The sequence below is a fragment of the Bos taurus genome, chromosome 13 (assembly GCF_002263795.3).
Source record: "Bos taurus isolate L1 Dominette 01449 registration number 42190680 breed Hereford chromosome 13, ARS-UCD2.0, whole genome shotgun sequence".
Lineage (NCBI taxonomy): Eukaryota > Metazoa > Chordata > Mammalia > Artiodactyla > Bovidae > Bos > Bos taurus.
In genome coordinates, this window is record NC_037340.1 from 2,371,722 (window position 1) to 2,396,767 (window position 25,046).

General features: G+C 41.5%; 1 protein-coding gene across 16 annotated transcripts in view; it reads left to right on the forward strand.

Annotated features, from left to right (window-relative positions):
* Positions 1-25,046, forward strand: part of PLCB4 (phospholipase C beta 4) — a 482,400-nt gene that overhangs the window by 350,617 nt on the left and 106,737 nt on the right. For all 16 annotated transcript variants that reach the window (XM_025000312.2, XM_059892392.1, XM_025000311.2 and 13 more), the window contains 8 exons: positions 3,901-3,982; positions 4,989-5,089; positions 5,735-5,792; positions 13,758-13,866; positions 17,835-18,045; positions 19,258-19,351; positions 23,002-23,081; positions 23,598-23,682. In XM_025000312.2, the coding sequence (XP_024856080.1) occupies positions 3,901-3,982; positions 4,989-5,089; positions 5,735-5,792; positions 13,758-13,866; positions 17,835-18,045; positions 19,258-19,351; positions 23,002-23,081; positions 23,598-23,682 (820 nt within the window). The remainder of the gene's footprint in view (positions 1-3,900; positions 3,983-4,988; positions 5,090-5,734; positions 5,793-13,757; positions 13,867-17,834; positions 18,046-19,257; positions 19,352-23,001; positions 23,082-23,597; positions 23,683-25,046) is intronic.

Below are 25,046 nucleotides of genomic sequence, written 5' to 3' on the forward strand. Positions count from 1 at the left end.
TAAAAACCCTTTGCTCTATTGAGAATAGCAGGGTAATGATTTTATTGTATCTCAGGATCCTACAGCTATTGCCAAATATTTAGTCATTTTTATTTAAAAATAAGTATGGAAGTAATAGGGCTTCCCAGGTGGCACAGTGGTAAAGAGTCTACCTGCCAACACCAGAGGCACAAGAGAGGAGAGTTTGATCCCTGAGTTGGGAAGATCCCCTGGAAAAGGAAATGACAACTGGCTCTGCTCTTCTTGCCTGGAGAATCCCACAGGCAGAGGAGTCTGGATGGTTACAGTTCTTGGGGTCACAAAGAGTCAGACACATACACATGAAGTAATAAGTCCAAACTTGGAACAAATAGCAGTGTGAAGACCAGCAATGTAAGTTGGGTCTGTTTCTACATACCTTGCTCTCCTGATTTTTCTTCCAAGAAAAGGTTCAGGAAATGTGATCAGAGCACCCCTAGCCAGCAGTTCTGGTGTCATTTGTAGATATCCTGCTGATCAAGCCTCTGTTCCACAAGCTTGGAAGCCTGATCCAGCCTGTTCACGAACAAAATTATTGCTTGCCTCTTTTCGTAGCAATAGCCCAGATGTTTTCTCATCCTCTTTACTGCTCTCTGACATGAACTCTGGGGCGGCTGCCAGTGTTAGCAGGTGTTTGACACAGGACACCTGTGGTCTGGGGGCAGTGTGACAGAGTTGAAGCAGAATTGATATCGAGCTAGTGAAAAGCGGATAAATCTTTGTGTGGATGAACTGCCAAGGGCAAGGTGGAAATTGTTCTGAGTGTTTTAATGGATGCGAAGAGTAAACACGTTAAAATGTGGCTTCATCGCTATCACTCTGAGGTTTTAAAATGGAAACTTAGTGTAGTGTGTGTAAGATTAGAGGCGATCTGGCTTCACGGTCATTAGATCAGGGTTCGGCGGTTGTAACCGATGCTTTTTTTTTTCAATGCTTAATGTCTAAGAAGAATTTGTGTCTCCTTTCTTTCTTTGTGCTTCTCTTCCGCCATCTGCCTTTCTCCCAAACCTGCACACTCATGCTCAGTTTACCTTCCCACCCAGACCAAAGCTTTGAAAGTCACTCTTCTTATATATATTTTTGCTGTTTCCCATTCCTTGTAACCTGGAGTTAGAACCAACAGCTGTGGCTAGAAGAAGTCCCAAAGGAGAGTGTGCGCTAAGAGGGCTGAGACCTCAAGAGTGGTCCCTACAGCCCAGCGTCCACATAATCCGTCCACATCCCGAAGGCCCAGCCTGCTGCAGTGAAGGTCTGGATCTGTGGGGCTCCCCTTCATGCTCCTCCTTGACTGCAAAGCTGGTGTTAACACCGCTGGATGGATTGTAGAGGCTTTGAGGGCAGAGGGGGACTCAGCTTCTAGAGTCACTGCTGTCTTGGTCATCTGTAAGGTCTCCTGGAACAGGGAATTTAATTGGATAGGACTGGGCACCACTTCCGGGTATTTGCTTCTCTCACACTTCCTTTGGGAAGGGTGGTGTGTTTTGATTCAAGACGATTTGCGGGGAAGCACTGAGCTGTGCTCTGTGTGGCTGTGTATAAAGGGTTGCATGAATCACAGTCCTTTATACATATTTTGTCTGCCAAAGAAATGCCCTCTGAAGCTATCTGAATGCTCCCAGCCTGTGATAAGTGTGTTTCTCTCAACCTATGATAAGTGTGTTTCTCCTGGCTAAATACTGCATCTCTGGAAAATCAGAATTCACCTTTGCTCCACAACCCTCCTCACTCCCGAGCCAAATCCATTTAAGGCCCAAGAATAACTCTGCAAGCTGCCTGGAGACAAGGCAGCCCCCTCCCCCACCCCTCACCTCCAGGGAGATGGTCTTTTTCCCTTCCTTCTCCTGCTTTTTCTTGTCCCCTCATGCAAAGATGGGCCTGAGAACAAGCCCCTCTGGCCATCACATAACCTCTTGTCTTTATTTATTTATTCATTTATGTACTCACACATGCCATATAGCATGCGGGCTCTTAGTTCCCTGACTGGGAATCAAACTCATGTCCACTTCCCTGAAGTGGAAGCCTGGAGTCCTAACTTGGACAGCCAGGGAGTTCCCAGCTCTTGCCTTTATTATCTTCTCAACAGTCATGTCTCTGGGCTCTGACTTTGCCCTCACTGATGTCTTCCCACATGGATTTTCCTCCTTGTGGCCCTGGACACCCTGTTTTGTCCGTCTCAGTTTCTCTGTCCCCCACAAATTCTTAACCTCCTACTCCCGAGAGATGTCCTTGTCCTGCTTTCTGTTCCTTGTCATTTTCCCAAGCCCCAGCCAGTATCCTCCTCCTGCAGACTCTTCCCTCCCTGCCACACCATCTCCCCAACATCACGTTGTCTGCCGGGAATCAAGCCTAAGTCTCCTGCGTGGACAGACAGACTCATTACCACTGAACCACCTGGGCAGCCCTAACACATACATACTCTTTTTCAAAAATGACAAAATGAGCAGCTACTTTCCCCTACATTATAAAGGGCAGATAAAGTACTTTTTAATCCAATGTATGAAATTTCCATGAACTCTCGAGAAGTGGGAAAATGTGGGCATAGCACCCTCTGCCCTGAAACTGGTTTAATACTCATGTATGCTCCACCATGTCTGCGGGTCTGTGAAAGAGAATTCATAGCCCTCCCTATGTTTGTATACAGTTGTCTCAAACTCTCTTAAAAGTGCACTTCTTGAAGTATTCTTAGACTGAGTATGAAACAGTAAAGTTTTGAATGAATGCGCAGCGGTTCACTGACCTGTAGCTGGTTCTTCTAGTCTCTCCTTGAGGCTGTCACTGCAGTGGAAGGGGCGCCTTCTCCCCCTGGTCTAGGGGGACCGGTCAGCACTCGCCCATGGACCTGGCCTCCGCTCACACGAATGGCGGGGCATGGCACAAGCTGAGGCCAGGAGGCTCACCGTCCTGTGCTCCTGGGAAGGTTCCACAGCCACACGGCACGCAAAAGTCAGCTCTCTCTTCCCCCAGTGGCTGAACTTCTGATTTATGTCATTATGGTGACTAACTACCTGAGCTTCCACTCAGGTGGGAATGAAGGTTCTTTGGGTGGCGCAGATACGGCTCAGAGTCAAGTGTGGATTCCAGGGTCTAAGTCCTCTGCTCAGCTGTGTTCGTTCTGAGTGTTTCCAGTGTTTTAGTCAGAAGAAGTCTCTCTTCTGCTGTGATCATCATCAGGAAATACACTCCTTAAGGTGTCATCCATTTTCCTAGCCTTGCACACCATACTAGTTCAAAGGCACCACCCTTATTCAAAAATACCACATCTCAGGGTAGTGCCAAGATTCTGCTGAAACACTGAATAATTGTTCCCCTGCCTCCCTTCTCCCCAATATCTGTCACTTTCTTAATAAAGTCCCCAATCCTTGAGGCAACTGACATGTCAGAGTAGCTCATGGGTGCTTGGCTAGAAAAATATATATATATACAAATGAAATATGTCTGATAATGCGTGTCAGCTGCAGTATGGGGCCAGGAAAGGGTGACCCCGGGCATGGGCTGAGTCCTAAGGGGCCTCCTTCCTGTCCCCAAGTCACCACGAGCTTCTGTTCTACAGCTGCTGGTCCATCTGCATCCCTTTTTCCTAAGAAAGCAAATTGATAGGGTCAAAATTTATTACTGTGGTTGTCTAGTGGTCTGGATCCTGGATACATATGTTCACAAGTAGCCCGGGGGACTGTCTGTCTTAGAATCAAGTCACCTGACTGGCACAACCAGCTCTGGTCAGCAGAGGGCCATTGCAGGAGCCAGTTTGGGGAGTGAAAAATACCCAGAAAGGAGAAGTGATTTTATTTTCCTTTTTCTTTTCTTCTATCCCCCCATCTTGGATCTTTGCATCACAGAAAACAGAATTAATAGCAACTTTTTCTTTTTCCTTTTCTGCCCTAGTATTACTAGAACCTTTGCATCGGGGAAAACAGAAAAGGTGATCTTTCAAGCACTCAAGGAGCTAGGTCTTCCCAGTGGAAAGGTATTCATTAATTTAATAACATTGTTCTAAAACCACTTTGTGTATTTTTGTCCTCATGTAATAAGTAAGATTATTTATATTAAGCTGATTCAGTTAGATTCAGAATTAGGTTCAGTCACATATAGTACAGTTAATTTTTCCTTTATTCTCTTCCCTTCTATCCTTCCTTCCTTTTGTTTTCGGGGCATTTTAACCTAAACATTATAGTATTCAAATAACGTATTTCCAAATGTTCCTGGTAACTTTATTAAGAAAAGGAAATGGCAGCAGGCTGCTCTTTCGCACAACTTATTGAAAGCTTATTTTATAGAAGCCCATCAACATTCACAGAACCATGCACAATGTCAGCATGAAAAATGGCTCATAAATTAACTTCTTCAGGACAGCTGTGTGATATTTTATGAAGCACCTCTCCCCAGGCAAAACATTTGAGTTTGTGGCCCTTTGGATTTAAAATAGTTGCATTGAAATAAATTTAAAAAATAAAACAGTTGCAATGAATGTCTTAACTGCAAGAAAGATTTAGGCTGTTACTGTCCTAACAAATCCTATTTGAAATATAAGGTTCAGTATGAAAGGTAAACTCTTTTAGAACTCCCTTTATGATGCCTGTAAAAATTCACAAAATAAGCATAAGAAAACATTGGCTTTGACTTAGTCAGCATCCTTGTGGCAAGTAGTTGCATTGTTCCTTCAAGGAGCGGAAGAAGAAATGTTTCTTTGTGTTTGTTCTATGGAGTATCTCCCAGAGCAAGCCCAGCTGTGGCCAGTGTTTGAACATCCAAACCATGGGTGCGTGGTAACTAGAAACACTCTTTTACATGCGCCGTATTAGTAGTAGGCTGGCCCACGGTTGGACCTTCTGGCTCCTATCAGGAAGAGTCAGAGGTGAAAACCCTGGGATTACAAGTAATCATCACTCTGCTGCATGAACCTGTCAATTCTGTAGATCCTCCAAAGAGAGAGAACGGTGCCTGATTTATGACAATGCTTCTGTTCTTTCCAGAATGATGAAATTGAGCCTGCCGCATTTACTTATGAAAAGTTCTATGAACTGACACAAAAGATTTGTCCTCGGACAGATATAGAGGATCTTTTCAAAAAAATGTAAGTTCCGTTTATGAGAAAGTGTCACATCGAAGTTATCCTTGCTCTTTTAGACTTTAAAACCATTTTTTGTCCTAATATCTTCATATAATATGTTGACAGTATCTAGGAATGTCTAGTCAGGGTTACATTTTCACCCCTTAGTTTATTTGGTGTAAAAGTTCACTCTGATTTTTTGAGAAACTTTTACATAAGTTGGTTGCAGCACCTGGAACTTCCCCCCTCCTCTCCCTGCATTGGCTTTACTAACTACCTACAATGTTAACCTGCTCCTTTAGGTATTAACCCGTTATGTGAACTAACGAGATTCGATTTGGAATGTTATTATGTTGTTCAAAAGTCCATTCATTCCAATTATTTCAAATGGATGACTTACATGTTGTTTTATAATAATGCCTTTGGATAATGCAAAAGAAGGATTGCGGATATTTTCTATAAGTTAGGGGGAGTGATTTATTGCCTTTGCTGTTCTTGGGTGTTTTTTTTTTTCTTTACAAACAGTCTCTGGCCATTTTAAGAGTTCACCACTACTTCAGGTTTAGAAAAGTAAGTTTAGGATTATCAACCACAAATGTCAACATGTAAATCGTGCCTCCTGTAGCATCATATACCACAACTTACTTTTTCTAATAAATTTCTTTTCAGCAATGGAGACAAAACTGATTATTTAACGGTAGACCAATTAGTGAGCTTTCTAAATGAAGTAAGCTTTTTCATACATTAACTCCATCAGTCTGTGTGCAGTGGCTTGCTTCCTCCAGCATCCTCATTGCATGCCTGCATCCTGCACCCCCATTTGCTTTGCTTCTGACCTGCTGATCTTTCCATGATGGCTTTACCAGGTGCAAAAATCAGCTGCTGCCCCCGTGTGTCCATGCGTTTCCTCATTGGCTTTGCACACTGCTTTTTTGTTGGTTTCTTGCTGTGATGTGTAGCTCTGGGTCTGTGTATGTGTGTGAATTTGATAATATGTTCACTTAATTAAATGTGTCTGTGTTTTGCAAGATGATATTTAAGGTACTTATCTTTTTTTTTTTTTTTCTATTTACTTATAAGAAATAGAAAGGGAATGGATTGAGTTTACCACCCTATAGTTGGATTCGCCATCGCTAACTTTTTCTCATACTTTTGCATGGACTGGGAAAGCCTTATTTTTGTCTTTTAATGGATTGCATGTAAGAAAAATATGTAGGTTTGAACAGAATATTTTGACAACAAGCACAACACTGGAGTTCCTGGGTGAAAGCATAGTGCATATTAGGCCAGTGGGATGACAGGTTAAATTTTTACTTTTTATTTTTGTAACAAGCTCAGAACTAATTTTAGAATGTGATTCACTCAACAACCAAAACTAGTTGACAAAATTTGCTTAAGCCCAAGAGAAATATATTTCAGAACACATAAACATTCCAACTTTTATGAAAACTAAAATTAACTTTTTTTTTCTCTACATGTACAAGAAAGTGTTTTCAGTGAAACCCATTGAAGCTCTTGTTAATACAAAAAATGGAAATGCACTTTTTGTCTAATATGTTAAATAATAAGAAGACTTTAAATGAGGGATGGACAGTATATTTTTGTTCCAAAACAATTGATAGTAACCATTATACCATATAAAGACAAAACATTAAGATAGACAGTATCATGCCAGGTAGAAGGTATTGCCTCATGAAAAAGCAGCAGGCAGACTGATTTGCCAGTTTGAAGACACATAGCACACCTTTGCTGAAGGGCTTCTCCTTTCTTTTGAGTCAGGGCCCAGGGGCTCCCAATTTGTAGGGTTGCACTTGAGAAGCTACGATACCCAGAGCCTGGAAGCATGGATGCAGGAGAGACAAGGTCCTTCATGTATCAGCACAGATGTCTCTACTTTAAAGTAATCCTTTCAGTTCACCACAATATTTATTTTACTTTAAAACATTTCAAGTTTTTTCACTCCACTAGTTTTTTGTTATGCGGATAATACATTCATAATCTTTACCCAGATATTATACACATTCTTACCCCACTGTTGATCTGAAGTTAAGTTGCTTTGCCCTGCCTCCTTAACCCTTTCCCCACCTTCTGTTTCTTTTAAAAAATGTATTGTTTTATCTCTCTCTGCTTTACATGTACTTTGGGTCATTGGTCATCTTAAGTTTTGGTGAGAGAGGCAAAAATCTTGCTTTCTACTAAAGAGGGAAGATGTTTAGTGGGGAGACGATTAGCACATCATCAGTTTATCACTTCCTAGAGAAAGGCCACTTGCGTGCTCTGGGATGAAGCTGATGCTCAGCCATCTATTAAATGTATCAGAGACTCGATATGCACTACACTTGCACTGTTCAAATGAAGAAACGGTTCTGAAGTCTCCAGTGTACATGCTGCGTTCATGCATCCTTATCTCATCCCCTTCCTTGTATGGGAGACTTTTGTAGACCTACCCAGTAACTACTCTTGTAATTCTTATAAGTCCTGACAAAAAAAAAAAATTAATTTTAAAAGGGATGATCACATATGCTTTCTGTCTCTGCCATCCAAATTCTTTCTTAAATACTTTTCCTTGGTAGCTTTTATCCATCAATATCACTCTGGCCAGTAGTATTCATTCGCTTGGCTTTTCATTAACAATAAGGAGGCACTTTCAGTTTGGGGGTGGGGCTAATTGAATTGCTATGATTCTGGATTTCTTTAGGTCACAGAAACTACAAGACTACAAGTCCACGAAAGTAAAGCCTGTGTTTTTAATCAAAGTGTCTGCCCTGAATGTCTTCCTTTTCTGTCCTAGTGAACTCAGCTGGAAGAACTAGACAGAAATCAGAATGTCTCCTTAAAGAAGGCTGTCAAACGTAGAGAGGGTTCTGCCAGCACCTTGCACCCATAGGACTTTTGAGGACTCTCCCTCTCATTGTTCCAAAGTCTAAAGCACCCCATGGGCAGAGCACCATGGAAACCCATAATGAAAGGAGACAGAATTCATTCTGGAAGGGAGCAGGCACTGGAATGTTAAGGGTCTCAGACTCCAAGAGCCTAGATCTAAACATTTTCAAATGCCTTAGCCACATAGTCTCAGTAAGCTGGAATTTAACATTGTATTAGAAGCCCTGGATGCAATAGGACAAGGAAAAATAAAGAGTCCCAGAAACACAAAAGAACAAGACGTTGTTCATTATTCACAGATGATTGTGTAACCTGAATATCAAAAGCCATCAAAAACTCTTTGAATAGATAAGAGAGTTCAACAAGGTAACCAGAGAAATGATGAACAAAGAAAAGAATCAATAAACACGTATCTATGAGCATTAACCAATTCTCCTGGAGAAGGAAATGGCAACCTGCTCCAGTATTCTTGCCTTGAAAATTCCATGGACAGAGGAACCTGGCAGGCTGCAAAGAGTCAGACACGACTGAGTGACTAACACTTATTTTAACATTTAACAGGGAAAAGTGGTATTTATCATATATTAGCAAAAGCCATGTTTCTTCCCACTACCTTCCAGCTTGTGAGTCCCTTTAGTCCTTATATGCAGTTTTCTGTTCAGTGTGTTAGTGTGTATCTGCAGGAATCTGGACAGAGAGGAGAGACTGTGGTCCATTTCCTGCCTGGTTGCTGTGTAGGGCTTTGTACCACCTGCTCTCTGCCCATGCCATCACCACTCACTGGCTTTTCACAGGGAATTTTGGATCTCCTCCTCATCTAATTCTCAGTGTCTCCACATTCACTGCTCCCCAGAGTGTGATCTGGGCACCAGCAGCCTCAGTATCTACAAGGAACTTGTCAGAAACGTAGAGTCTCAGGTCCCACCCCAGACCTGCTGAGTTGGAATCTGCATTGAACATTTTCTCCAGTTGGTTTGTCTGCACATAAGAGTCTGTGAAGCACTGGATATCTCCTTGGTATCATTACTGTCAGTGGGAGGAATATGAGAGCAGCATGAACTTGTAAATTTGTTATTCTCCATAATGAAGGTAGCCATGGAAATCTACCACTCGAATCTAAAATTTTGGCATAGCTGTATTTCTTGGTCCCGTCCAGTGGGCTGAGGAAAATGTATGTGTGTCCGTATGTGTGCCAATATTATGAAAGTAGTGAAGTTGAGTCCAGAAGAGCTGGTGGGGACACTCACTATGAGCTAGCACCTGGTTGGGTACTACCACCAACTCAGTTCTCTATGTGTCAGGACTAATTAAAGCCTCTTGGCTTCAGTTAGTTTCACCTCTCTTTCCCCATTCCTAATGAGAAACTGAATTGATTTTAGTTTTACCTTCATTGTCCATTTCACTTCAGTTCAGTCACTCAGTCATGTCTGACTCTTTGCAACCCCATGGACTGCAACACGCCAGGCTTCCCTGTCCATTGCCAACTACTGGAGCTTGCTCAAACTCATGTGCATTGCATCGGTGATGCCATCAAACTATCTCATCCTCTGTCGTCCCCTTCTCCTCCTGCCTTCAATCTTTCCCAGCATCAGGCTTTTTTCCAATGAGCTAGTTCTTCACATCAGGTGGCCAAAGTATTGGAGCTTCAGCTTCAGCATCAGTCCTTCAATGAATATTCAAGACTGATCTCCTTTAAGATTAACTGGTTGGATCTCCTTGCAATCCAAGGGACTCTCAAGAGTCTTCTTCAACACCACAGCTCAAAAGCATCAATTCTTCAGCACTCAGCTTTCTTTATAGTCCAACTCTCACATCCATACATGACTACTGGAAAAACCATAGGTTTGACTAGACAGACCTTTATTGCCAAAGTAATGTTTCTGCTTTTTAATATGCTGTCTAGGTTGATCATAGCTTTTCTTCAAAGGAGCAGTGTCTTTTGATTTCAAGGCTGCAGTCACCATCTGCAGTGATTTTGGAGCCCCCAAAAATAAAGTCTGTCACTATTTCCACTGTTTCCCCATCTATTTGCCATGAAGTTATGGGACCAGATGCCATGATCTTCGTTTTCTGAATGTTGAGCTTTAAGCCAACTTTTTCACTCTCTTCTTTCACTTTCATCAAGAGGCTTTTTAGTTCCTCTTCACTTTCTGCCATAAAGGTGGTGTCATCTGCATATCTGAGGTGATTGATATTTCTCCCGACAATCTTGATTCCAGCTTGTGCTTCTTCTAGCCCAGCGTTTCTCATGATGTACTCTGCATATAAGATAAATAAGCAGGGTGACAATACACAGCCTTGACGTACTCCTTTTCCTATTTGGAACCAGTCTGTTGTTCCATGTCCAGTTCCAACTGTTGCTTCCTGACCTGCATACAGATTTCTCAGGAGGCAAGTCAGGTGGTCTGGTATTCCCATCTCTTTCAGAATTTTCCGCAGCTTGTGATCCACACAGTCAAAGGCTTTGGCGTGACTTCTTACAGGTAATACCTGAGGGCCTGCAGAATTGAGAGATGCACGGAGAGCTGGAGAGAGATCAGAATAAGAAGAGAGGACAGAAGTCTTGGACAAGCATGAGAATCCAGAATTAGTTTTATTTTCTGGTTGCTGGTAGCCTGCCTCCTGCCTCTTATGTATCATAGGATCACATTAGAGCTGCTTTTGTTAATCATTTCTTTTATTTTGCAGTTGAAAGACTGTAAGAAAGGGCTCAAGATCACTTTCCATGTACCATGTCTTTCTTCTTTAATGCTTGAAAAAATTATTTAGTTCTATGAGTAAGGCTTGTCAATTATTCCTTTATCTTTTTATATCTCTTTTGAATATTAGTTGTGTCAACATCTCTCTCTCCCAGTGCTGCTCAGGTTGAAGCCCATTGATGTCTTTTCTCAATAAGAGTACAGACATAATACGAAAGATATATTCATTGTCTCTTCATTTACGTGGTCACAGTTCTGTGAACTATTTTCTGAAGCTAGTCAGTATTATCTTTTATAAGGCTCTGAACATCATGGGGTGTATGCCCTTAGTACATTGCTTCCCCAAATCCCAACTGCAAACCTATGGTCTCTCGCCTCAGAGCTGTGATCCATTCACCCCACAGAGCTTATGACTAAGTGGAAATCTTCTGCAGTCTTATTTCTCTGAGATGTCCTGGAAATGATCTTTCTCCTCTTTGTTTTTTCAAATAAAGATTATATTTTTGTGACTTTTAACACAAGTTTGCCATTGTTTCCTTGCCTTTGGGTCATCCAGATTGCACTGTGCTTCCTTTCTGAAACGTGAGCATTTTCGGGAAAGCAAAAGGTTATCGGGTGGAGCAGATGTAAAGAGAAGTGAAGTTTCATATTGTTGTGGTGCTTATTTGCTGCAAATGTAGAATAAGAGGATATGATACATACATTTTAAGGACTTGGTTTTTCTGGCTGTTGTTTCTGAAAGAAGGATATTCTTCTAGTGAATATTATGCCCTCTGATAAATTTTGATGAGGGTTACTTGGGAGCAGATTTCAAATGTTTAGCATTCTTCTACCCTTGCAGAACTAAGACACTATTTTTTAAACTGATAGGCAAATATATTTAAATGCATACCTTTACATACTAGTCACACTTCTTAAATTTGAGCACATCAGAATCAACTGACAAGATTGTTAAAATACAGATTCGTAGGTTCCACCACAGAAGGTCCAGTTTGGTAGGTTGGGAGTGGGGCCCCCGAATGTGCATCCCTCTCAAGCTCCGGGGTGAGGGTGACGCCCCTGCTGCTCTTCAGAAGCTGCGCTGCAGGAGGCCCCAGCCTAGACCCACACGCCTCTATGCACAGACAGAGCCTGAGAACACTTGGATTCCCTTTCTTCCTTTTCCTAACTTTGTTTCTTTCTTTAACTGAGGCTCTTCTTTTCTCTTAAATTCATATGGATTTGCCCCCATGATCTCCATGATTCCTGAACACTTATCAGAGAGCCTATCTTTAAACTGAAAAACTTAATCCTAACAAGAAAGAAAACCTTGTGAGTGTAGTGGCCAACCATGAACAGAACCACAGTGGGGTCCAGAAAGGGCCCTTTATGCCACGTCCGTCTTCCTCCGTGGGAGTGTTGACAGAGACGGGAGAAGGAAGGTACCCAGAAAATGTACTGGTTATTTATTTGCTTGGTTTGAAAGCACTGCATTCTCCCTGGAGGGGCGGTGCTTGTTGCTCCCTTGGGGCGGGCTCTGGAGTTGCATGCCAGCACCCACTTCCTGAACGAGATGCTCGGAGCATGCCTTCACTGCCTGGCACCCCATGGTCCACTGTTCCATCTCTCTGCACCCCAGGACTTTTCTTCCTTATGGGCTCGAGGCCTGTTATTCATGTAACAGTTTCTGCTCTAGCACTTGCATGAATGTGAGCCGTTATTTCTTAGATTCCAATAGAAGCATGCTTCATTGGGATAAACTGGCAAAGAGCTATTGATTCCTTAGGAGTTAACACTCGTCACTCAGGGGGATGGTGGGAAGACCAGATCAGGCGAGGCCACGAGTGCTCTAGGATGACGTCACATGTTCTATTGGCCAAAGGCATTCACGCTGTGTGCCCTCACTCTTCAAATGACTGTTTCAAACAAATGGGCAAGGGAAATCCATATGAACTTTTAACAGTTGTTTCTTCAATGCTTTTCCAGTAGTGCTTTTCAAAGTCTGTGCATATATTTGGGTAAAGAGTCGTTGCTAGGGTCCTATCTATTGACTGAATTTTGCTCACATGTCCATCTGCCATTTTTTCATTCCAGTTTCCTCTCTTTCTTTATTTGATGGATGACCAGGGACTCAGTGTTTGGTCCTTAAACCTTCCATGAACAATAAGGAATTTTAATAGACCCACTACCTGTAGATACAGAAAGATAGATACACACACACACACACACACACACACACACACACATATACACACACACTCATACACATATACACTCTCTATTGTAGCTAAGTCAATTAATAAATTGGACTTTTTTCATCTTTGCTGTGAAGTTAGGATGACAAAACTGTAGAAATTTGCTCTCCGTGCCTCATATAATACCAGGAGCCTATGGGTGCTGATTTGAAAAGAATGATATTACCAGCCTCCCAAATGTCTTTAAATATTGATGCACTTTCTGCCCAGAGGATTTCCTCAGGGCAAACCAAGTTGGATTTCACAGTGAAATAGAATTTCTGAACACTGATATTTAAATACAGATTTTCATGTTGTTTTGAGCTTGTAAATATCCTTGTGCAGATTTTCATCCTTATTACAATGGATTCATTTTCATAAATATTTACTCAAGAGAATGAAGTTCACAGTGCCCCCCAAATCTTTTATTCATGTAGAAAGATATAATGAAAATGAAATTATATTTGTCTACCTAACTTTAGGGGTTTGGAGGTTTCTTTGTTATTGTTTTTGGTTTGACATTTACATGGGTATGATTTTTGCTTTTATCTTTTTTTTAAAAAAGACTTTTTATCTCACTTTATAAACACTTATGCCAGATATCTTCCCTGTGGTGTGATGAGACCATACCATTTTCTCTGTTTATCGAATTTGAATGGAAAAAAAAGTATATTTTGTCTCTGCATCTTCAGTTCAGGGAAGGGAGCCAACATGCTACTGCCAAATTTGGACTTTTTTGAAGTCTGTTTTAGGGAGAAAGACAGGAGAAAAGCAAAATCTCTTTGTATAAACATGGTATTATATATATATCTCCTATTAAAATTACATAGTTCATTGATGTGTAATAGCCCAAGGGTGAGGAAGGTCAACCTAAATGGAGTTATTTTCTCATCATAGCATCAACGAGATCCTCGACTGAATGAAATTTTATTCCCATTTTATGATGCTAAAAGGGCAATGCAGATCATTGAGATGTATGAGCCCGATGAAGATTTGAAGAAACAAGGTAAGAAAAGTGAAAAAAAAGAAATTCTCATTATTTTAAAAATTCAAGAGTATATGCAACTTTTAAAATCCTTGCGTTTTTAGTTAAATGTATTTTTAAATGCTTTGGAGCTCTCTAGAGACAAGGATTGATAACTGACTGATTTTTTTTTTTCCTAAATCATTATAAATTTTGCCTTACACCAAAATTTGTTTCTGCTGCCTGAAATATAACGCTAAATTTATTATTAAACTATAGTGATATTTCCCCCAATGTACTTTCTCATATTAGATCCTTAACGTTGCATAGTGCTTAAAATGTAAAAATGCCAATTAGTCTCTGTTTGCCATCTCTGGAAAAAATTCGCATTTCCTATAAAAATTGACACCTTCCTTTTGTCTCTTGAGTTTCAGCAGGCTAGCTAAGTTTAATACATGATTTGAGGACCCTTTTTACCCATCATTTGACCCCTGGTATGGAAGATAAATGCAATTGACATGAGATTAAATAGGAATCAACTTAACAAATTGTTGGGGTTTCTGACCCTTTATCTGTTTCAGTGAAACTCTGGAAACTGTAGGTTGTTCGTTTCAATATTTAGTAAAGGACAGGTATGGGGAGGAAATTCAAGATTGGTTCTATAACCATGAGAAACACCTGCCAAAGCTGGGAGCAATGATGATAATACAGTATCGCCAGAGAGATCCAGGAGATACCTGGGCTAGAGCCTCTGGCCTTATGTCTCAGTGGAGAGTGAAGAGAGATGCAGGTTCAGTTCTTTCTGTCCCATTTGCCCATGAGTATCATGGCCTCAGTCTCCTCCTGTTTAGAATAGAGGTTTTTTGTTTTTTGTTTGTTTGTTTGTTTGTTTGTTTTGTACCTCAGTGAGCATGGACGAAAGGTTTATACATTCTCTGGACCTACATAGACCTGCATATACGCATCCTGGCCCACCACACCATGTGGCCACACCCCTGATATTTTTCTAAGCCCAACAGAGTTTTCCCTTGGTTATAATAATACATTTATACTTTCCTGTTAGAGTCTCAAATATCTATTTTCAGCCAGACTGCTTCATTACTTCCCTCTGAGTATCATAATCAACTCCGCATAGCATGTGATGAAAGTGAAGTGAGGAATGGCTTTGCAGGAAAGTTAGCCTCTTGCAGTGGTGGGGGATGATGTGACTTTTGTTGCTTACCCTGTTGCTGTGTGACTTTGAACCTCCATTCATAGACCTCAGTTTCCCTGCTTATAAGATGGTGGGGTTCATACCGTCATTCCACTAGTATTCTCTTCCCTGCTTTCAATCCATTAAGTTTTAGAGGACTGACTGGGTGCCAAGCACTGTTCTAGATGCTGGAGATTCAAAATGAAAAACGGTAGTTGCAAGCTATTGAAGGAGAAAGACTTATGACTCAGTAGTACCTTGGCAGTATGATAAACATTATGATAGAGATGTGTCTTTGATTATTACAATGTCCTGAGAGTCTATGACATTACCACTGACACATCTAGAATGTATAGGTTCACCATTTCACAAATGGCAGAAATGTTAAAGTCTGTCATTAACGAGTATGGGTGAGAATACGGTGCCAAGGCATTGTAAACTCTGTGGGTGTGTAAATTGATACAAAAAGCCACCTGGTGAATAATTTGTCTGTAATCAAGTGGAAAATAGGCCTCTCCTGCAGCCCAGCCTCTTCGCTTCCAGGTCTGGGTCTGGTGTCAGAGTGGCCCTGCTCAGGCCTCAGATCTCTGCCCCTTCTGCCTGCACTCCTTGGATGAACTCATCTAAACCCAATGGCTTTAAGTGTCTTCTGTACACATGCGGCTTTCAGATTAAACTTTCCATTCCTAATCTCTCTCTTAAACCACAGATCTGTATAATAGACCTCTCCATTTGGATGGTGAGTGGGTATTTCAGATATATGTATGTTTACAATATGCTTTCATTCCCCCCATCCACAGACTGTTCCTTTCCCAACCTAGAAAATGGTACCATCACTCTCCCACCTTTTCATGCCAAAAGTCTTGGAGGCATCCTTGACTTGTTTTGCTCTTTCACATCACTTCTAATCCATCCTCAAAACCTGTAAGATCCATCCTGAAAATAAATCCTGAATAAATCACTCTCATTGTCTCCACCCTTACCAGATTATCTGAGCCTACATCAACTCTTTCTGGATGATGCCAGCTAACTTCTAACTAGTCTTCTGCTTTTTTCTATGCCCTGCAATGTACGCACCACACAGCAGCCTGTGTAAACCTTTTAAAATCATCTCTAATCATGTTCTTCCGCTGTTCCAAATCCTCCGATGGCTTCCCAACACACTTAGTACTTAATGAAGACTGAAGTCCAACTGATGTAGTCTTTAGATTCCTCTCCAGCCACCTTTCCAGCTACTTCCCCCTTCATCACGTGGTCTCTGCACTTGCCATCCTTCTGCTGTGAATGGGGCACCCCCGGGTGTGCATGTGATGGCTCCCCTGCATGAATGCGACCTCATCAGAAGGGCTCTTGCGGGCCACGCATCGAACACAGCGTCCTGGTCATTCTTTATCACTTTCATTTCCTGCTTTCTATTTCCTGCTAGCACTTTCATAACATATTATTGCTAATTTATTTGTTCTCTCACCCACAATATATGAGTTTCTTGAAAGCAGGCCTTGTCTGTTTCTTCTGTCCCACATCTATCACAGTGCCTGGAAAAGTGTCAGTGTATATGCCCAAGGAGATAGACACACAGACTTTTGTTGCAGTTGCTGCTGCTAAGTCGCTTCAGTCGTGTCCGACTCTGTGCGACCCCATAGACAGCAGCCTATCAGGTTCCCCCGTCCCTGGGATTCTCCAGGCAAGAACACTGGAGTGGGTTGCCATTTCCTTCTCCAATGCATGAAAGTGAAAAGTGAAGTCGCTCAGTCGTGTCCGACTCTCAGCGACTCCATGGACTGCAGCCTACCTTTTAGTTATAAACAGAAATGACCTAAATATCCATCAACAGAAAGATGGACCATGGACTATGGTATTAATATATTCACATATGGACCTTATACTCTGCACACTGCCTACCACTAATGTACATCACTCAGTGAAAAGTAAATGACCAAGAGCTACTGGTATTAACTAGATAAATCATAAGATAGTATAAAGATATTTTATATAAACTTATAAATAGTCAAAAATATCTATTTTTTGGATAAGTGCTTGTATATAGTAAAGTTACAAACCATTTTGGGAATGTAAATATGAGTAAAAAGATGGAATTGCATGGACTTGAGGTAGGGCATGCAGGGTGCTTCACGGGCACCTGTAATGATGTATACCTTTGAAGAAATGTAAAGTAGATAAAGGAAAAGATATCAGACAAGGCTGAGGTGTAGATCCATGGCTACTTATCATGGCATCACCTGTACTCTTCTGTACACTTGAAATCACCTTGTAATTTTCAAATGCTTAAGTAAAAACAAGACACTTGAGGTTATTGGTGGTTGACTGGGTAAGAGAAGATACAGAAATATTGATGTCTCTCCTGCATTTAACACACTGGCCCTGCCCCTCATCACACAGATATGACTGAGATGAACACTGTCTCTCAGGGTCACATTTCAGTGACCATGGAGTACTCATCTCACAAGACCTATACCCCATTTTTTTTTTTAGATGAAATAGGGAAATGGAATTATTTGAATGCAGAGAGGCCACTGCTCCCTCCTCCACTTTGGCTTCTGGTGCTGCACATCTGAACTTAGGGAACTGAATGTTTTGCCGTCATGGATGTGAAAGCAGGTGCCACCTATTTGTGGAAGGCATTACGTTACTTGTGCAACTTGGATACTTGTTCAGTTCTGAAAAATGAAGTCTCTTGGGAAAGACACTGTGAAGTAGTGTTTAGTCCTCCTGTTTAAGCTGCTTCAGATGTCATAAATAAAACTTATGTATCTTCAAAACCGTAAATCTACTATGATACTCTTTCCTCCCCCACCAGGCCTCATATCAAGTGATGGGTTTTGCAGATACCTGATGTCAGATGAAAACGCCCCCGTCTTCCTAGATCGTCTAGAGCTGTACCAAGAAATGGACCACCCTCTGGCTCACTACTTCATCAGCTCTTCCCACAACACCTATCTCACTGGCAGACAGTTTGGTGGGAAATCTTCAGTAGAAATGTACAGACAGGTCCTCCTGGCTGGTTGCAGGTTAGAAACTCAAGACATTGTTCTTTGTATATGATGCCCTTTAATTGAATTTACTGTTCTCTGAAAAATTAGAGGTAGCATTCCGAGTGAAAAGGACATTTATCTTTCCCTTTAATGGATTATGATGGTTATTTAACCTTGAAGAAGGAAGAATGATATCTGTTCTGGGAAGATCTAGACTCCTCCTATGGGTCAAAAGAGATTTTTTTACTGTAAATTTAAAATATTCCCCCCAAATTACAAAAAGACAATAGCTTACTTTAAGAAGTCATGCAAAATTCCTTTTGGTCCTAGGCACTTCAAGTATAGCTTTGTTGTTGTTGTTTAGTCACTAGGTCCTGTCCTACTCTTTGCCACCCCATGGGCCGTAGCCACACCAAGCTCCTCTGACCATGGGATTTCCCAGGCAGAGATACTAGAGTGGGTTGCCATTTCCTTCTCCAGGGGATCTTCCACACCCAGGGGTCCAACCCATGTCTCCTGCATTGCAAGAGGATTCTTTACCACTGACCCACCAGGGAAGCCCAAATATAGCTTTCCTTAATGTTAAATATTCTAAAATTTTATTCTCTGACAATAAATATTATTTCAATTGGTTTTTATTTTATAGAAATTGTAAAATATTTGAGGTTTAAAATATGGTGAAAATGCTGAAAGTGAAAATTCAGAAATGTAGTTATATTGTGATATTTTTCTTGCTTGTCAATGACCAATGCGTAATTTTTTAACTCACTATTTTTGTACATATAGAAATACTTTAAAAGACTTTAAGTACATCACTACATCTGTCTCAGACTACTTGAATATGAGTCACTGAAACAATTAGAATATTTTCATTTATGGCTAAAGTAGCATCATCCCAATGATAAAATGTTTACAGTATTCTTTAACATCCTCTAAAACATAATCCATATCTAAATTTTCCTGGTTGTTCCTAAATCATTGTTTTTCACAGCTTTGTCACAGCTAAGGTTTCATCCAGAACCACACTGCTTGCTCTATCTCTTGTCTCTCAATCTACAATAGTCCCTTTTTGATGACACCAATCTGATGCTATTTTAAGCTGTATCCTCCACAAAATAATCACATTATTTCACTCATTAAATTTTCTACTTCTATAGAAAGTAACTTATTTTGAAATCTTTTCTTTTCATTTGTATACACACTGTTTTATTGTAAAGGTTCAATACTGTAAAATCACTGTATTCCTAGATGTGTTGAACTTGACTGTTGGGATGGAAAAGGTGAGGACCAGGAACCGATAATAACTCACGGGAAAGCAATGTGCACAGACATCCTTTTTAAGGTGAGTGTTTTTGTTTGCTTGATTTCAGCTTTGTTGCTTGTGTTCTTGTTTATTGGAGTATAGTTGATTTACAGTGGTGTTTTAGTTTCTGGTGTACAGCACAGTGACTCACTTGTGTGTGTGTGTGTGTGTTCTTTTTCATTCACATTCTTTCCTATTTGAGTTTAGTACAAGATACTGAATATGGTTCCCTGTGCCATACAGCAGGACCTTGCTGCTTAGTTTATGCGTAGCAGTTCATATCTGCTAATCCTCCATTTATCCTTCCCCTGCCCCTTTTCTCCTGTGGTAACCACAGGTTTGTTTTCTGTGTCTGTGAGTCTGTTTCTGTTTTATAAATAAGTTCGTTTGCATCAGATTTTAGACCCCATATGTAAGTGGCATCATATGGTATTTGTCTTTCTCTTTCAGACTCTTGTTAGTATGATAATCTCTAGGTCCATCTGTTTTGCTCTAAATGGTGTGATTTCATTCTTTTTTATGGCTGAGTAGTATTCCACGGTGTATATATGTACCATATTTTCCTTATCCATTCAGGGGTCGATGGACATTTAGGTTGCTTTCACATCTTGATTATTGTGAATAATGCTGCTATGAACATTGGGGTGCATGTGTCTTTTCCAGTTAAAGCTTTCTGTGGATATTTAGCCAGGAGTGGGATTGCTGGATCATATGGCAACTCAGTTTTTAGCTTTTTAAGGAACCTCTGTACTATTTTCCATACTGTCTGTACTAATTTACATTCCCACCCACAGTGTAGGAGGGTTCCAAGGTAAGTTTTAAAATTATACCACTGTAGCCTTTTCCGAACTATTGTGGAAATAGAGAGGTGGAGTGGAGAGAACAAATTATTCATTTTCTCAAGCATCTTACCTTTATATTCCCTTTTCCCAGTTTTTCAGAAAAAGTCAAGAACAGTATTTTCTCCACTGAATATCTCCTTCATGCTGCTTTTTCTGCTTTCAAATGGTGGCAGTGCCGTATAATGAGGCTCCTCTGGGAGAACCTTCTTTGTTCCACTTACTTTCAAAACAGTCTTTCATTTTATCTATTTTTGTGCTTGCTTAGTTTGCATTTTTCCTGAAGGGCTTTCAAAGTGGAATAAAAAGATTAATAGGATATATGAAATAAAATAGTTAGTGCCCATACGGGTAAGAAGGTAAGATAGTGTGATTAGAGTTTTACGAATCCCTGTCAAGAAATCCTATAAACTGTACATACCAGAAATTGGGCTCCAAACTTTTTTGAGTTCAGTGCAAGGAGAGAGGGCTTCCCAGCTTGCTCAGTGGTAAAGAATCCACCAGCCAATGCAGGAGACACATGGGACTCGGTTTCAGTCCCTGGGTGGGGAAGATTCCCTGGAGAAGGAAATGGCAATCTGCTCTAGTGTTCTTGCCTGAAAATTCCATGGACAGAGAAGCCTGGCAGGCTACAGTCCATAGGGTCTCGAGAGTCAGATACAACTGAGCACGCACGCAGGTGCACACGTGCAAGGAGAGAAGCGTGACAGTTCGCAGGATTTGTAAAACACTACAGAGTAGTTTAAAAAGCCTATGGCTCAGATGGTAAAGAATCTGCCTGCAGTGAAGGAGACACAGGTTCGATCCCTGGGTTGGGACAATCCCCTGAAGAAGGGACTAGCAACCCACTCCAGTATTCTTGCCTGGAAAGTTCTATGGACAGAGAAGCCTGGCAGGCTACAGTCCCTGGGGTCGCAAAGAGCTGGACACTCCTGAGCGACTAAGACTTCCACGGACTTGTTGGTCCAGAGACGCATGGTTATTCCCCGCGCGTGCGTGCACGTTCAGTTCCATCTGACTCTGCGACCCTGTGGACTCTGGCACTCCAAGCGCCTCTGTCCCTGGGGTTCTCCGGGCAAGAGCACTGGAGTGGGTTGCCGTCTCCTTCTCCAGAGGATCTTCCTGGATCAGGGATGGAACACACATCTCCTGCAGTGGCAGGCACATTCTTTACCACTGGGAACTGGGAAGTCCCTGTGGTACTGAGACCAGATAGAAGTCCCCCGACCCCTCATCCTTCAAGATCCTCACAGAATGTAATATACAGTTTGACAAATAGGCATTTCAGTGATGGCCTTTTGGTGATCTCTGTGTATACTTTGAAGGTTGATTTCTTAGAAAATTCCTCAGTATGCTCCAGTGGTGTCCTGCCAAAAGACAAATCAAAAGTGAAATTCTGTGGTTGGACAGGATGTCAAGTGCATCAACCTCTGTCATGTTCATGTAACTCAGAAGAGTTATTGCAGCTTCTGGGTCAGTGGTTCTCAACTCTGCCAACATGTGGAAAATCATTGGAGGTTTTCTTAAAAACAGACACCCAGACCCTGGACCCATGACACTCCATGAATATCATTTCTCTTAGCCAAGATGTTGGCAAGTTTGGAATAGCAATGAATTCAAGATTATGCTTCCTGAGAAGTACCAAGGTTATGTTCAAGTGGGAAGCCATGAGTTTGCAGAGCCAACCAAACTGACAGGAAGGTTTAATTCTTTTTATAGAATTAAAGAGCTAATAAGGAAGCTTAAGCTGAAAAGAAGGCTCTTGCCCCTCATTTCAGAAGTGAGCAAAGGAAAACCCATAGGCAGAGCCAAGATTTTCTAAAAGGAGGGATTCTTGGTCAATTCAAGTGGACAGTCAAGGTCGCTTGGGAAGCAACTCATGACATGTTTACCTGGGAAGAAACTTCAAGCAAAAATAGCTAAAGGACCACCTAAGCCATAAGAGTACTTCATAAAATACTCCAAGACTGTCTAGCCTATGTCGTTATCCTTTCAAATGGACTTCCCTAGATAACTGCTATAAAATACTTTCCCAATTAATGGAATGATGGGACTTGTCCCACGGTTAACTATGAACCAGTAAGAATTTGAGGATTTTTACCAAATATGATGCTCTGGTTGTGGATGTGTTGGTGTGAAACTGGACTTTCTGAAGCTAAGCAGAGACCTGCCATCTGTGTAAAGTGTCAGGCGGGGAGGACTTGCTCAGCTCATTGAAAAGTTGTTTCAAGTGACCGAGCTCTTGGTTCATAGAGGGGTGTCCTTGTCCCTGTTTAGCCTCATATGTTGCTTGAGCAAGGAGAACCTTCACCCTGTGACCCCCGACTTTCACCAGGCTAATACAAAACAAAAGACATTGCAAACATCACATCAATTCACAGGAATCTTCACAGAATGAAGGAGATGTAGCCTAAGTCTGGTTCCCAAAGGAAACTCAATAAAAGCTTCTGTTTCACCAACATGTTTTTCTTCAAGGCAAGAGGAGGAGAGGGGTCCATTGCGAAAATCTCTGAAAGCTGAAAGCTCACTGGCTCCTCGGTGAGAAAGGTGAACTCTGAACCCATTGTGGCAGATTATTGAGCAAGCAATTGCACTACCATTTAGGTGAAATGCCAGTTACTAGCACCCTAATTTTGGAGAAGTAAACAATAACTTTGAAAAAAGTGTAGCTAACCATGAACTGTGCTTACATCTAACCACAGGGGACTCAATGTGGAGTGGTGAATGGATTCTTCAGGTTTGAATTGCTAGAAGTGACTTTCTGAAAGGTTCAAATTATTAGTCTCCAATTGATTTCAGGTGCTTTATTTTTTTTCTCTCCTTTCTCATTAACACTCCTTGTCTTTAAAGGATGTTATTCAAGCCATCAAGGAAACTGCCTTTGTCACATCGGAATATCCTGTAATTCTCTCCTTTGAAAATCACTGCAGGTATAGTGATTCATTCTACCCTGTCTCTCCGTGTTGTTTACTAATCCCCATTTCCCATCCCTGCTCTGCATCTTTTTGAATAACTGAACAGTTTCTTTTGTGAAGTGGTAACTACCTATAGTCTTATGGGAAAAAAAAGAAGGAACTCAAACCACTATTCCCCAACACCTCCAAAAGAGAAAAAAAGAGTCCTCTTAATATGTTTTAGAAATGCTTCCTCTAAACCAAAGGTCAGAGAGCAGGACACCTTGCTCAAAGTTCCATGGAGTTAGAAGACTTGGCAATATATTTGTAGTCAGATGTGATGGAGTTGAAAGACACTTTTTTTCTGCTTACCAGCTCTTAGTTCAGCAGCAAAATCTACTTTTTAACCTACATCAATTAGCTCATTAGCGTCAAAGACACAATCATTTTGGTGAGTGGGAGTTTTTAATCGCTAGGAATGGATGTTTCTTGTTCTTATCCTGGACAGTTAATGGATGTTTGAGTTTACAAATGTCGGTTCTTTCCCTCCAGCAAATATCAACAGTACAAGATGTCCAAATACTGTGAAGATCTATTTGGAGATCTCCTGTTGAAACAAGCACTTGAATCACATCCAGTATGTATTTTTAGCAAACCATATTTCTAACATGAATGGATTTGTTTTGAAATTCATTTCTGAAGGGTCAAGTAGTTCTGGAGGACTGATGTTAAAGAGCTTCATATTTGTTTAAATTCGTTGGTATGGAAAGCTTCCACCGAGCTTCAGAAAGGTGTGTAGAGAGAGATATAATGTAAACATCTGGGTCAAATTAATTCAGAAGATTGTGGGATCTTTATGGTTTCTGAAACCTCTGTCTTAAATTTTCATAAAGTGCACAGTGGCCTGGGTCTAGAGTTGGTGATCATTCTCAAATTCAGTGCCAGGTTAGAATCACCTGGAGGAACCATGAAACATACCTCTGCCATAGCCCCATTCAGAGATTCATTCATGGTGAGATTATGGTGAGATTATGCATGGCGTTTTTTTAAATGCTCTCCAGGTAAATCAAATGTACACCCAGGGGTCAGCACTCATGGGAGCCTGTTGCTATGGAAAGTTCCCTGGATCAAGTCACAGGAGCCTGAAGTTCAAGCTCCCAAGCCCAAATCAAACGCTTGGGCAATGTTATATGCCCATTTTTGAGCTTTATTTGTTAAACCTGCTAATTCCTTCATCAGGCAAAGAACTTGTCCTGTGCCCCATAGACAGGCGTTGCAGGGTCTGTGAGCTCATTCTAATTACATGCAGCTTGTTTTTTTGTATACAGTCATTCGAGAGAGTTCATCAGATTTTTACAAAGATCCACACCTCCCAAGTGGTTAAGGGTCACTGTCACAAGATGTTGGGAGTAACAAGAAACTCCTGGAGTGAAAGTATGAAATACTCGACAGTAATGAAGTGTTTTGCCCCCTAATGCCCCAAACATGGTAACAATAGGCAGCAATCGAACATCACCATGACTGACATCTGTGCTCCCTGGGAACACATCAGGTGGCTTAACAATGAGTTTTGTAGAAGTGCATCTGTGGGAATTGAAAAAACTACACAAGGATATTTACCATCTGCTGAAGCTATGGCTGCCGGCGCCCCATCCACAGCCTGCAGTGCTTCCCACTTACCCGCTTAGCGGCCTAATGTCCACCTGTCGCCCCTGCCACTGCTGGCTCAGGGGGTGCTCCGGTCCCCGGAGCTCTGCCCACACGGGATCGTCAAGCCAGAGGTGCCAGAGAATCACCACCTCTACCCCGTGCTTCACCACTTCTCAGGAGGTTCAACTGAGCACCTGGTCCCCCCTGCATCCCGGGTTCCGCAGGGAGATCCCACTCCCACACACAGGGCTCGATAACACTCCCCTGATGGGCTGGCCTTCTTCTTGTTCTCACCCTTCTCCTCTGTTGGGATTCCCTGGAGCTGCCTCCCAAATAAATGACTGGTGCTTT